Genomic DNA, 15,620 nt, shown 5'->3' on the forward strand with positions numbered 1-15,620 from the left:
TATAATTATATCAAAATATGTAAACAAAATATTTTACAAAATCCAGCATCTATTCAGGACGAAAACTGAGCCAATTAGGATTAGAAAGGAACTTCATCAACTGAGAAAGAACTTCTGTGGAAAACTACAACTAGTATCATACTTAATGGTGAATGAATGCTTTCCCACTACTATCGGGGACAAAACAAGAATGCCTGCTCTCTTGGCACCTATTACACTAAATATTGGAGGTCTTAGTTGGTATAAAAGGAAATAATAGACAATTAGATTGGAAAGGAAGAAATAATGCTGTGTTTGTTTGCAAATGAAAATAGCTTTAGAGACATGTTTACACAGAAAAATCTAAAAGAATCTATTTAGATTTTATCTACCACAATGAATAAATGTGCAGGGTTAGTATTTCTCTATACTGACAATGAAAAATTAGAAATTGAAACTTTCTGTAGTACAGTAACATTAAACTCACAAATTATTTCAGCATGTAGGTAACTAAATATTGTCAGGATCTGTATGCTAAAACTATGAAACAATGATGAAAGAAATCAGTTGATTTAAATGAATGAATTCTTGGATTGGAAGATCCAAAATTGTTAGGTTGTCATATAATCCCAAATTGTTTTATACTTTAAATGCAGTCCAAAAAAACCCTAAGAGGTTTATTGTGTTTTAAATTGACAAGTTATTCCTAAATAAATAGGGAAATGCAAAGAAAATAGAGTAGCCAAAATAGTTTTGAAAAATAATTATAAAGCTTCAGAAATAAAAACAGTGGAAAAGAGACTCTAAATCAGTGGAAAAGAGTAAAGTCTAAAAATAGGTGCATACATGTAGTTGATTTTATTTTCCACAAAGATTCAAAGGCAATGCAGTGGAGAAAGGATAGCTTCAATAAATGTTGCTGATACTTATCCAAGAGTAATAAGAACTTATAATCACACAAATATGTATACAAAAGTTTATACTGGTTTTATTTAAAATATAATTAAGGAAAATTACTAATAGCATAAATACCTTCAGCTAGCATTAAAGGCATTAAATAAACAAACTGTGGTATAACTGTATAGTGGAATACTGCTCAACAATTTAGGAACTACTGATTCATGTAATAACATGGATGGGTCTCACATGAATTTGTGCTGAGTGAAAGAAGGCAGGCACAATAAGCTACATACTGTGTAATTACATTTATTCTGTTATGAGTCCATTTGTAAGAGACATTATGGAAAAGGCAAATCTATAGAGACAGAAAACACATCATTAGTTACTAGGAACTGGTAGGTGTTGGAAGGTGTTGACTGTTGGGGCACAAGGGGAATTTTTGGCCTGATAGAACAATTCTATATTTTAATCCCATTTGTGTATTGGTCCAACTCTTTGATTTGCATGTTAAAATGCAGATTTTTTGTTACCAGTACTTCGTCTTATCAGCAACCAAAACAAAACCAGAGAATTTGAGGAAAAGTCTGATTAGTTAGATTATATTTTAAAATCTTCTGTTATGTTAATTTTTTTGTAAAATGTCAAAGATAGATTTTTTATTGGCATTTTTCTTATTGATGATCAGCTTTACTTTATGCAAGTGTAGCAGAAAAGATAAGTTGATTAAACTGTCTTCTTAACATCTGAAAAACAAGTGTTTTTTACTTTTTTCAGTGTGGTCTAGGAACAAGGGAGGAGCAAATGCAAGATAGGAAAGAAATGGAAGTTCCATTGTATCTTAAATACTTAACATTTATAGTTTACAAACTATCACGTCCTTCATTTGGCGTATTTGATTACTTAATATAATTGCCTAAAGCATTTCATAAACTCTGAAATTAACTTTGAAGGACCAGCTCTGTAGCATATCTGGAATTTGTTAATGAATTTACCTGGGTGTGTCTCGGAGAATTTAACCCATGAGAGTATGATAAAATATGATCTGATTTAGATCTTAGATCATAGCTCAGTTATTCCAATTAATCAACTTTGTGGCTTAGAAGATATTGTAAATACTCTAAAGCAGAGCTAATTTGTTACATTGCTACTTCATAGTTTCTTTAATCAAAAGTTCACTTCTTTAAAGTTGAAAGGTATTTTCAATTTCATAATTTTTTTAAAAAGGGGAACTTTATATTCTAGGCAGAGGAATCATTTGAGACTTCTGAGAAAGAAAATGACATTGTTGGTTTTCTTTGAAGAAATCAGTCTGGGAGTAGTATGGTAGGTAGGTGGGAACGAACTGGAGGAGGAACCCTAAGTGAAGGCTATTTAGGAGCAGTGAGTGTCTGGCCAGGGGTCTGTAGGAGTTAGTCAAACTGACCAACAGATATGAGGGCCAATCTGTGTCTGTCTACAAAGGCTGATGGGGAGGGATAAGACAAGGATTTTTAATGCCTAAGTAACTAAGAGAATACTAGTGCTTTTAACAGAAATAAGAATCACAAGATGAAGTCTTCATTTGGGGGAAGGATTTTGCCTCTCTTGGGTCAATTCCTATAATAGCTGTCCAGCACATAAATAGGTTCATACTATAGTGATTGGATTTATCTAAGCTTGCATTGTTTAAACTTCAACTATACCTGTTCATCACTTCTGGAATATTACATGCAAGTGTCTGGAAGAACATCAGATGATAAAAATGATATGATGGTGAAGACAACACCTAGTTTTTATGTAGCAATATCTGCCAAACATTTTCCATGTTGTCCAAGATCACTTAGCTGATATATAGAGCTGAAACTTGAATGATTATCTGAATTCTAGCCTGAATCTTTAGCTGCTATCCTATACTACCTCTCAGGGAAATATATGGATCTGATACGCTAATAAGACATGCACTTAAGTCTATTCTTTGTATTCCAGCTGCACATCTAATAGTCATATGAGATTGAGCAGTGGTCTGTTACTGATAAATGCATCCCACATGATTATATATGAGTCCAGTAAAACTATCTCCATGGTGCGCTTTAGGGAATTCATTTTGTGGATAACTGAGGTGAATGATTTAAATGTCAAATTATACTTTTTAAAAGTTTAATTTTTCGAGTCTGTCTTTCTAAAACATACATTCTGTATGTGTTTCTTGTTTTGTACAATGTGCATTTATCATTTTTTAAATTAAAAAAATAATACTGAGGGCATCCCTGGTGGCATAAGGGGTTATGATACAACCTATGAAGCTATCCGCAGCCACTGCAGCACAAATTTGATCCTGGCCAGGGAGCTACCCACATGCTCAGCAGACCTCTCCGGACTCGCCCGCTGCTTCCCTTAGCAGTGTATTTCAGGCAACCTGCCTGTTCTGTTCCTTACTCTGGTGAATCCTCTCAACCCCTACGCCTCTGGCCTGTACCCAGTTCTTGTATACATAAAGAAATAAATCTTAAGAAAAAAAATTAAAAAAAAATACTGAAATGTAATTTATGCTCTCCCATTTTCTGGAACAGTGTATCCTGAACATAACTTAATTTTCTCCTATGACTCAGGGTTATCATCATGAGCTTATTATTTGACTGAGTTTTATAATTTAATGAGCCCATCAAGAAATACTGTAAGGATATATGTCGATTTATCTTTATAACTTGTTTTTATGCTGCAGTACTTTGTTAGTTCATAAGTCTTTTTTAAAAATAGTTTTTCTGTCGCTTTGTTTGTAGTAGGTATCTTCTTTTTGTTCTCAGTGTACAGGCTTGTAGCAATATTTCTTGCCCTTTTTCTGCTTACTAACTAATGGTATAGAAAATGAGCTGGCCATTCATTTCAGTTTTATGTAAAATAAATATAATTTGGTTCTGGATAAAGTCTGAGCAGCATAGCCTGTGACTGAAATTCATGAGCTTTCTTTAGTATGTAGACTTAGAGGTTAACAGCCTGAGGTTTTTGTGTACTCAATTTTAAGTGTTCTGACTATGTGGCTTTGCATTTGTTTTTTAAGACCTTTTAAAGAATATTGCTTTATTTTTAAAAATTTATTTAATGTAGAAACAAATCTCTAAATCGTAATTAACCATCATGTGACTTCATGAAGGGTCGTTTCTCAACTGTCAGTTTTTAACTCTGAAATCCTATCCTTGAGGTCTTCCCTGGTGGCCTAGAGGTTAAGTTAGCTCTATCACCTCTACAGCCTGAATTCAATCCCTGGCCTGGGAGGAAATTCATATGTTACAGTAGACCTCTCCTGTGTCACCCTCTGCTCTGCTTAGTGATGTATTTCAGTAAATCTGTTTGTTCTGCTCCCTACTCTGTCTCTGGTGAATCCGCTCACCTCCCCCACACCTCTCGCATACACCCCAGTTCTTCTACACCAAAAAAAAAAAAAAAAAAAAAAGAGAGAGAAAGAAATCCTGCCCTTGATATTATTGGATAGATCTTGTTAGGTTATAAATATGGCTTTAAAAAATCATAAATAATTGATAAGGATGAGCAATATTAGTGATTTTGTATAGATTGTAGTGATTATAATTTTGTGAACTGAAAAATTTTAGAAATTTGAAGTCTAAAAATGTGATTACATATGGAAAAATGTTCTAAAAGAATATCTGTCATCTTGAAAATAATATAAAAAATTGTAATAGTTGGGACTTGCAGTAAAGATAAAATTCTGTTTTAATGTGAAATTGGTGTTTTATTATGTTTGAACTGTTCAAAATGGAAGATGATTGCTACAGTTTATGCAATTCCTTTTTTTTTTAAGATTTATTTATTTATGCATACAAGAGCTGGGGTATAGGCCAGAGGTGTGGGGGATGAGAGAATTCACCAGAGACAGAGTGGGGAACAGAACAGGCAGATTGACCGAAGTACACTGCTGAGGGGAGCAACGGGTGAGCCAGGAGAGGTCTGCTGAGCCATGTGGGTTGTTCCCTGGCTGGCTGGGCATCGAACTCGTGCTGCAGAGGCTGAGGACAGCTTTATAGATTGCATCTTAACCCCTTGTGCCACCAGGGAGGCCCTCAACTCCTTATAGCAAGCCATCATGCCTTAAAATTTGCACACCCATTAAGATCCTAGCACACATTTGTTGAGAGCAGAAAGCTTAAACTCATTTTTATTTAGTGTCTTTCTTCCTATACTGACAGGTGCTTGTTAACTTAAGTACTCTGTGATAAATATTGTGTTTCAAAATAGTTGAATCCACTTTTAATTATTTAATAAATTTCTATTGAGGCTCTACAAAAGTAAGAGCTGGGGATGCACCAGTTTAAACAAACCAAAATCTGCTATTCTGAAGCCTACATTCTAGTAGAGGGAAATGAACTATAAAGAAAAAAATTAATATATAACATATTAGCGGTAACAGTGTTGTAGAGAAGATAAGGCAGCATTAGCAATACGGGGGGTTGAGATACGAATGGTATGTGTTCAGTGAGAACGGACACATTCAATTCTTCAAGCAACAGAAGGTTGCTGTAGAAGCCTCCAATGTTTTGGAAATTGACAATAAATAACTAGAGAAGTAATAAACCTTGTGGAAATTATGTGATGGTGAAAGAGAATGTATCTGCATTTAAAAACAAGGGTATTAAATTTTAAATTACATTTGACTATTTAATGTAATAAAGTTGAAGTGACACATGATTATTGCCTGTTGACTTAACCTGTACTATGTGTGGTAAAGATTGACAGAGATGTCTGTGTGGCTAATTTTGTTTCTTCCCTTTTCCTCTGTTTTATTTACTTTAGATCAAGAGACTATTTTCAAAGTAAATACATATTAAAAAATATGTATTTTAAAATGTATATTTCTCTTTACCATTTTAATTTTGGCTTTCATTTTAAATATTTTTGTGTTTTTTATGTTGTTATAATAATGACATTATTTGCACAAATTTTTCTCAAGAGTTACTATAGTGTATATTTTTATGTAAAATGATTTTTCAATTATTTCCAGATGACATACAGAATGTCCCTAAAGAAGATAAGTCTTTAAGTCTGAGTATGCCTGTAATTACAGAGGAGGAAGAGGAGAATGAAAGTTTTAGTGAACCAGGTACAGATAAAATTTTATCAAACTGCTCAAAGAAAAGTTATGTAGTATAGCATTAAAAGCATGATGGTTGACTATGTTTTATTTTTAGCATATTGGCAGAATTTTAGTATTAATCATGCTGTCAATCCTAGCACTTTAATGTAAATGATAATACAATAAATGGATGCATCGGGAAGGCAAGGGATGGTGGAGGTGAGAGGTAAAGGATAGGGAAAATATTAGTGTCTCTAATCATGAGGATGCCTAGAAAGTATTTCTAATAAAGGACAAGGCTCACAAAATACAAATTTCTGCATATAAATTCAAAAAGATTTTATCGTTAAAATATTTTCTTAAATTCAAGTAAAATGTAAAATTTTCATCTATGAAAACAACTAAAACAGCTTACCTCTAAGTAGTAGTAAATTGCACAACATGAATTAAATAGACATTTCATTGTTGTGTTTTTCATAATTTGTAACAATAACTACAAATTAAATAACTATTATCTTTAGTAATAATTATAATAGGGAAAATAAATTACATTTATAGCAGGCTAGACTTGATAATTGGGAACCCATAAATAACAGTGAATGTAGTATATCTTAAGAATACTGCCTAGTGATTTCTTTTTCATTTTGGTTCTATATTCATTTAGTAAGTTTATTGAGGGCTTGCAGGGTTTCAAACGTTTAGATAGGGACAGGGATATAAAGATATATGCTACAGGAATATAAGAACCATTTTAATTTTTTTTTTTTTTTTGAATATTGAAGAATGTTCCTACAAATGTGAAATTTTTCTAATGAGGCAAAAGGGAACAGATTCTTGGGGCAGAAGTTGAGGTGGGGGAGCTTTTGAAAAAAAAATGACATTTCAGTTTGCTCAGCTGTATTTGAACATTGTGATGACCGGTGACACTTTGTGCTTCCATTTCTCCTTTTTCTTTTAAAAGTTTTCTTTTTATTTATGCATGCAAGAACTGGGGTACAGGCCAGAGGTGCAGGGGGTGAGAGGATTCACCAGAGACAGAGTGGGGAAGCAAACAGGTGAATTGACTGAGATACACTGCTGAGGGGAGCAGTGGGTGAGACAGGAGAGGTCTGCTGCATCATGTAGGTCAGCTCCCTGGCCAGGGATTGAAACTTATGCTGCAGTGGCTGCAGACTGCTTCATTGTGCTGAGGCTTAACCTCTTGCGCCACCAGGGAGGCCCTCCATTACTCCTTTTTTATTTTTTTTTCTATTTTATTTTATTTTTTTTTAAATAATAAATTTTATTTTTATATTCCCCATACAGTTGCAACCCCCCCTTTCTGAACCAATCCCTCCCCTCCCACCCCCCACCCCCCCAAAAGTGTCTCTGTTTCATAGTTTTTTGTTGATTCTGATTTTCACTTTCTTATAGTTATTCATTTTCCTGGTCCCTTATTTAAGTTTTCTAGATTCCTGCTATGAGTGAGACCATCCGGTATTTTTCTTTTTCTTTTTGGCTTATTTCGCTGAGCATGATCCCTTCCAACGCCATCCATGTTGCTGCAAATGGCATGTGCTTATCTTTTTTGAATGCTGAGTAATATTCCATGGTGTATATGTACCACATCTTCTTGATCCAGTCATCTATTTTTGGGCATTTGGGTTGTTTCCAAAGCTTAGCTATTGTAAACAGTGCTGCTATAAACATAGGGGTGCAGGTGTTCTTTGGAATTGATATTTCTGTGTCCTTTGGGTAGATACCTAGGAGTGGAATTGCTGGATCATATGGAAGCTCTATGTTTAGTAGGTCCACAAATCTCCACACAGCTCTCCATAGAGGTTGGACCAGTTTGCACTCCCACCAACAGTGCAGAAGAGTTCCTTTTTCTCCACATCCTCGCCAACATTTGTTTTTGCTAGTTTTTTTAATATGTGCCATTCTCACTGGTGTAAGATGGTATCTCATGGTAGTTTTGATTTGCATTTCCGTGATTAAAAGTGATGTTGAACATTTTTTCATATGCCTGTTGGCCATTTGCATTTCCTCTTCAGAGAAGTTTCTTTTTAGCTCTTCTGCCCATTTTTTAACTGGATTATTTTCTTTGTTGTTGTTGAGTCTCATCAGCTCTTTGCAGATTTTTGTGATCAGTCCTTTATCATTAGTGTTGGGTGCAAAAATGTTCTCCCAGTTAGTGGGGTTTCTCTTTGTTTTTGTTATTGTCTCTTTTGCTGTGCAGAAGCTCTTTAATTTGATGTAGTCCCAGCTGTTTATCTTTGCCTTCACTATCACTGCTTTGGGTGATGTGTCTGTAAAGATGTCTTTGATGTGCAAATCACGTAGTGTTTCGCCTATATTTCCTTCTATATATTTTATGGTTTCAGGTCTTATGTCTAGTTCTTTAATCCATTTTGAGTTGATTTTTGTGTATGGTGTGAGGTAGTGGTCAAGCTTCATTCTTTTGCATGTAGCGACCCAGTTTTCCCAGCACCATTTATTGAACAAACTTTCTTTGCTCCAATGCATAGTCTTTGCTCCTTTGTCAAAGATTAGTTGACCATAGATCTGTGGGTTTATTTCTGGATTTTCTATTCGATTCCATTGGTCTGTATGTCTGTTCTTGTTCCAATACCATGCAGTTTTGATGATTATGGCTTTGTAGTAGAGTTTGAAGTCTGGGAGTGTGATGCCTCCATTCCCTTCTTTTTTTTTCAGGAGAGCTTTGGCTATCCGGGGTTTTTTGTGATTCCATATGAATTTCATCAATAATTGTTCTATTTCTTTGAAGAATGACATTGAAATTTTGATTGGAATAGCATTGAATCTGTATATTGCTTTTGGTAGGATGGCCATTTTAATGTTTATTCTTCCAATCCATGAGCAGGGGATGTCTTTCCATTTCTTTGTGTCTTCTTCTATTTCTTTTAACAGTGTTTTATAGTTTTCTTTGTATAGGTCCTTTACCTCTTTTGTTAGATTTATTCCCAAATATTTGATTTTTTTTGTTTCAATAATAAAAGGGATTTTTTTTTATTTCTTCTTCTTCAGATTTATTGTTTGTGTATAGGAAGGCTACTGACTTTTGCGTGTTGATTTTTGTATCCTGCCACTTTACTGAACTGATTGATGAGTTGAATTAGTTTTTCTGTGGAGTTTTTGGGGTTCTCTACGTATATTATCATATCATCTGCAAATAGTGATAGTTTGACTTCTTCTTTTCCTATTTGGATTCCTTGGATATCTTTCTCTTGTCTTATTGCTCTGGCTAGGACTTCCAGTATTATATTGAAAAGCAGTGGTGAGAGTGGACATCCTTGTCTTCTTCCAGATCTTAATGGAATTGCTTTCAGCTTTTCAAAAATTGAGGATGATACTGGTTGTTGGCTTGTCATAGATGGCCTTTATGATGTTGAGGTATGTTCCTTGTATCCCAAGAATTTCAAGGGCCTTTATCATGAATGGGTGTTGCACTTTGTCGAAAGCTTTCTCAGCATCTATTGATATTATCATATGGTTTTTATATTTCTTTTTGTTGATGTGTTGGATAACGTTGATTGATTTTCGGATGTTAAACCATCCTTGTGTCCCTGGAATGAATCCTACTTGGTCGTGGTGAATTATCTTATGGATACATTGTTGGATTCTGATAGCTAAAATTTTATTGAGGATTTTTGCATCAGTGTTCATTAGGGAGATTGGCCTGTAGTTTTCCTTTTTTGTGTTGTCCTTGTTCGGTTTTGGTATTAGTGTAATGTTGGCTTCATAGAACGTGTTTGGTATTGTCCCTTCCTTCTCAATTTTTTGGAAGAGTTTGTGAAGGATAGGCACTAATTCGCCTCTGAATGTTTGGTAGAATTCATTTGTAAATCCATCAGGTCCTGGGCTTTTGTTTTTGGGGAAGTTTTTGATTACCATTTCAATTTCGCTAATTGTAATTGGTCTGTTTAGGTGTTCTATTTTCTTCTTTATCTAGCTTTGGGTGATTGTAGAGTTGTAGGAATTTGTCCATCTCCTCTAGATTGTTGAACTTGTTTCCATATAACTGTTCATAGTAGTTACTGATTATTCTTTTGATTTCTGCTGTGTCCGTTGTGATTTCTCCTCTTTCATTTGTGATCCTGTTTATTTGTGCTTTCTCCCTTTTTTCCTTTGTGAGCCTGGCTAGGGGTTTGTCTATTTTATTGATTTTTTTTCAAAGAACCAGCTCTTGGTTTCATTGATCTTTTGGATTGTATTTTTAGTTTCAATTTCATTTATTTCTGCTTTGGTTTTTATTATTTCTTTTCTTCTACTGGTTTTGGGGTTTTTTTGTTGTTCTTTTTCTAGATCTTTGAGCTTCGAGATTAGGTTGTTTCTTTGAGTTCTTGTTTCTTGATGTGAGCTTCTATTGCTATATATTTTCCTCTTATTACTGCTTTTGCTGCATCCCATACATTTAGGATATCGGTGTCCTGCTTGTCATTCAATTCAAAGAATTTTTTAATTTCTTCTTTGATCTCCTCATTAGTCCAGTGGTCTTCCAGGAGTGTGGTTTTTAATCTCCATGAGGTAGGAAAGTTCCTTGCCTTCCTTTTATGGTTTATTTCTAGTTTGATGCCTTCATGGTCAGAAAAGATGGTTGGTATGATTTCAATCTTTGTGTATCTGTTGATGTTTGTCTTGTGCCCCAGTATGTGATCGATCCTGGAGAATGATCCGTGTGCACTTGAGAAAAATGTGTACTCCGTTTTTTTGGGGTTTAGTGTTCTATAGATGTCTGTTAAGCCCAAATGCTCTAGGTCCTTATTTAGAGCTTTAGTTTCTTTACTTATTTTTTGTCTTGTTGATCTATCCATTGTTGATAGTGGTGTGTTGAAGTCTCCCACTACGTATGTGTTTTCTCTGATGTCTGTTTTCAGAGAGGACAACAGTTGTCTGATATATTTTGGTGCTCCTTCATTTGGTGAGTATATGTTAATGAGTGTTATTTCTTCTTGAAGTATTGTCCTCTTGATCATAATGTAATGACCATTGGGGTCTCTTTTTATTTTTTTGAGTTTGAAGTCTGTTTTATCTGATATAAGTATAGCTGTTCCTGCTTTCTTTTTTGGTCCATTTGCTTGTAGGATTGTTTTCCATCCTTTAACTTTGAGCCTATAAATGTGTTTCCTGGAGACAGCAAAAGGTTGGGTTTTGTTTCTTAATCCAGGCTGCAACTCTGTGTCTTTTTATTGAAGAGTTTAGTCCATTTACATTTAGAGTTAATATTGATATGTTAGCATCTGTATTTGCCATTGTGTTTGTCTTTCCTTTGATTTTATTTATTTATTCTTTTAATAACTTTTTTTTTTTTTTTGGCCTTCTTTCGTTGTTATTCGTCCCTCTGAGGTTCTGGCTTTAGGATTCTTTGTAGTATTTTTTGGAGTGGGGGTTTAGTCTTAATGAAATTCCAGAGTTTCTGTTTGTCTGGGAAGGTTCTTATTCTTTCTTCATAGAGGAAGGAGAGCTTTGCGGGATAAATTATTCTTGGTTGGCATCTGTTTTCTTGGAGTCTGTTGACTATGCCCCTCCACTCTCTCCTTGCCCGTAGTGTTTCTTCAGAGAAGTCTGATATCAGCCTGATTGGTTTTCCTTTGAATGTTATCTGTTTCTTCCCTCTTGCCAGCTTCATTATTTTTTCCTTGTCCTGGATTCTTGGGAGCTTTACTATTATGTGTCTTGCTGTATTTTTCCTTTCGTCGTGGAAGTTTGGTGTTCTTCTTGCTTCTTGTATATCAATTTTCAGCTTCTTCTTCACATTTGGGAAGTTCTCTTCAATTATCTAATGGAATATTTTCTCTGTTCCTACATCTCTCTCCTCTCCTTCTGGAATTCCTATAACTCTTATATTTCCTTTCCTCATGGAGTCAGATAGTTCCCGAAGTCTTTCTTCGTTCTTTTTCCTTTGTACTTCTCTTTCCTTTTCTGTTTTGGTTCTTTTTATTTCTGTGTCTTCAAGAGTACTTATTCATTCTTCCATTTCATCTATTCTGCTTTCATTGCTTTTCCCAGAGTTCTTTAGTTCCTCCATTAATTCTTTGATCTCCTGTGTTTCTTTTGCTTCCCTCTTTACGGACTCAATTTCATTCTTCTAATCGTTGATTATTTTTCTCATATCATTGTTTTCCTTTATGACTTCTGTCAGTTTTTTAATCACAGCAATTTTAAATTCTCTTTCTGGAAGTCTCAGAAGTTCTTCCAGGTTACTGTCGTTGTAATCTGGAGGGTGGTTTTCTTTTTGTGGTGTGCTTTTTTCCTGAGGAGTTGTTAGGTTGCGTGTGGTTCTTCTACTCCCTACTGTCTGTTTTCTAATTTGTCGTATGCATTGGGACACTGTGTTGCTCGGACTGGCCGGCATCTTGCGTGAACTTCTCCGCTCCCCTCTGGCTCCTCCAGGAGCCATCTCTGGCTTCTGAGGGAACTTTCTGCTGGTTTCAGGCAGTCTTTACTGAAGAAATGTCCCTGTTCTTAAATGGCGACGCGGGACTCAGTCCCTGTGCTTCTGGTCTCAGGCACACTCTTCTGCGCGCCCGGTCTGCCCCGGCCGTGGGTGCCTGTTCCCTCTGTGGGCTCAGACTGCTGGTTGGAAGGGGCCTGGCGTGGGCTAACTTCCCAGCTGGCCACTGTGTCCTCCGGGAGCCTTCTGCCCTTTTCAAGCAGTCTTAAGAAATTTCCCTGTTCTATGGGGTGTTAGTGACTTTTTTTTCCTGGTCGCTAGGTGGCGCCAGAGATCTCTCCTATTGTCCTTGGGGGGACTGTCTTTCGCCTCCCCCTACCCCGTGGGACAGGGAACAGAGCGGGAATGGTAGGATAAACCTCAACGGATTTGGGGTGCTGTGTCTGCCTTGTGTCCCACCGTCGTGGAGAACCCACGCCCCGAATTTCGTGCCCCGGGTCTCAGTTCCAAAGCCCTCAGTTCCAGGACGCGGGCTGTAGCCCAGTTCAGTGGCGTGGGAATGGCGCCTTTTGCACCCGCTCCAGTGCCTGGGCGCCTAGTTCCTGCTTACTCAGTGAGGGACTTTCACCCCACTGAGGGCCTCCGTGCGTCTCCCCGCAAGCCTAGGTCGCAGGCGCAGGGACCTGGGCAGCCGCGATCCCGATCCGCGTTTGCTTTTCAAGCACGCCAAGCGCGCTCCTTTTCCGCACAAGCTTACCGGCTGGCCCGGGGCTGTGTGAGCGTCTCCAGAGTCTCTTTGTTCTTCTCTAATGGCGCCTGGAGCCGTTCGCTCACCGCCGCGGCGAATCCTGCAGGGTTCTCCACAGCTCCCGTTCACGGGGTGTGGTGGCTGCAATAGTTCCTTTCCACTCACAGTCCCGCTTGCTGCGTAGTTTGTTCTTGTTGGTCGTTTTAGTGTTTTTTTTTCCTCCTCTCTGTTGGTCGGAGAGTGCCGACTCTATGGGTGGGGGAGGGGAGCAGGGTTCTGCGCTTTCCTCCCTTCTGGTCCTCTTTTATGGCAACTTTTTTCTTCGGGTAGTTTGCTGGAGTCATCCATTTATCTTCCCTGTCCCAGTTCTCACTGGGACCTGCTGCTTTTCCTCCCTATTAACTTTTTTTAATGGGAGATCTTACTCGCAGCGTCTCCTCGCCACCATATGGCTCCGCTCCCCCATTTTAATTTTGATCGCAGATCTGAGCATGGTGACTGGCCCATAGTGGACCCAAGTAGATATTTGTTGAATGCATCACACTAGTCTGTGCCAAAGAGAAAACCAACTCAGTACATGATGGTGAAGAGAAATAGGGTGTTATAGAAGCATAGTAAAGCCAAAAGCCGTATAATTAGTAAAGGAGAATATTTATTGTTCCTTCAGAAATCTGAGCGCTTGTTTGCGTATGTCAGCATTTAACAGCCCTTTTCAGTTTTGTGTTGAGTTCTAGACTAGAATTTTTGGTTTTGGTTGGTGACTTTTATTATGAGTAAACAACTAAAACACTAATATCCACCTTTATGGCTACCTGGAAGATAACATTCCAAAATCTGTCAGCTGGTAAATTTAAAGATTTAGTTTTTGTTAAGTCATAATTACATATGTATATAATTTAATATTTCAAACAGTTTTTATAATGCTCATTAGAAGAAGCTGAATTCTTCTGTGACTCCCATTTCTTACTCCTTAGGGACAACTGCTTTTAACTCTTTACTAATTATTTAAGTGTTTACCTCCACATCTCTGACAGTAGTACTACTACTACTCCATATTTCAGTTTGTGGATTATCTATTGACTTCCCACTTAGAAGGGCAAGGATTCAGTTCTTTTTAATATACCCTTTGCTTCCTATCCCAAACAGTTATATACTTCTCATCTCCTGACTTCCAGATATAATCATTATTTTAGTTAGACCAGTAATCAGCATTTACAGCATAAAACATTGAGAGGAGAACCATTTAATATACTATCTGTATACATTTATTGTTTTCCTTAATAGCTAATACCTTTTTTTTTGCCTTACAATTTTTTTCCATGTATTTATCACTAACTTATCCCCAAACTATTCCTCAGTTATATAAATCTCTTGGCTCTTCAAACACATTAGGTATTTTATTACTTTTAAGGAGTTTCTCCCAGGCCCCTGCCCTGCACTACCTGGATGGTGTGTTCTCTGAGCCTATCGCTCACTGTGCTGGCTACGCTCCCTTTTCTTATCAGTTTTTTCTTGTCTTTTCTTGTCCCTTTCCCTGTCATTCTTTTTTTTGTTTTTCATTGATGGAGAGTTTTCATGTCTTTGTATCTTCCATTATTTATTTTTAATCTTAACTTTTAGGTTCACTTTTAGATAGACAGGCATTTACATTTGTGTGTTGGCTATGGCATCTGCTGTGGTAGCCAAAGAGAGGTGTGGTACCAGTGCTGTGCTATGTTTTCAGGCTTAATTGAAAGGAACTAGAAATCTCAGTCACTTTACCTCTCTTGGCACTGACCTCCATGCCTAAAGATCTGGCACACTGGGTCCATGCTAGTTATGGGGAGGGTGTGCACACATGAAACAACTTCATAAAAGCTTATTAAGCAGGATTTAGATGACTGGGCTCTCCATGAGCAAATTCTCAAGTGCAATATCATTTTGAAGAAAAAAAAAATGTATATATCTGCTTTAAGATTTCTTGTTGTATCTTTGCTATGAAGACATTCTTACTATGTATACAAATTAAATATCTATATAGTTGAAAGACATATTATCATTTTTTTTTAAGACCTAACAGATATCTTAATTTTATGTCTTTAGAGTTTACTGCACCCAAGAGGAAAAGAAAGCACAGAACGAAGAGCCGGGTATAGAGTTCTTAACTTTGAACTTTTTCTGACAGAAGAAAAGATTTATATTTTGTGTATTGTACAGGAAGATTGCCAGTATTAAAAATAATTCTTCTGGGAAAGTAGGCTATTTCTTTGAAATGGCAATATTTATATGGTTCTAGAATAAAAGTACAAAAACTTAGAATAAGGGTTTACTCCAGAATTTAATTTCAGCATTTTCTTTTATGGCATTTGCACAAATAGAGATAAATTTGGATTTAGAATATAATAGAAATAATCCTGTAATTTTCAGATTATTACTATCTCCCACAACTTTTTCTGTTATTATACTGATTACTATAGTTCTGGTCATATTAACTATTGTATTTAAAATCTTTTTTTCTTGAAATACTAATGTTTATTACATGTCAATGGCTCTTT

The 15,620-nt window shown here is 36.4% G+C and overlaps 1 protein-coding gene across 1 annotated transcript in view; it reads left to right on the plus strand.

The window, feature by feature from the left end:
* Nucleotides 1–15,221, plus strand: part of SNAPC1 (small nuclear RNA activating complex polypeptide 1) — a gene marked incomplete at both ends in the record, with an annotated part of 35,894 nt that extends 20,673 nt beyond the window's left edge. Inside the window, 2 exons of the mRNA XM_084240422.1 lie at nucleotides 5,873–5,971; nucleotides 15,169–15,221. Of these exons, the coding sequence (XP_084096548.1) occupies nucleotides 5,873–5,971; nucleotides 15,169–15,221 (152 nt within the window). The remainder of the gene's footprint in view (nucleotides 1–5,872; nucleotides 5,972–15,168) is intronic.
* Between the last annotated feature and the right edge of the window lie 399 nt (nucleotides 15,222–15,620).

Source organism: Talpa europaea (genome assembly GCF_964194135.1).
Source record: "Talpa europaea genome assembly, chromosome: 8".
In the NCBI taxonomy this organism is placed as follows: Eukaryota; Metazoa; Chordata; class Mammalia; order Eulipotyphla; family Talpidae; genus Talpa; species Talpa europaea.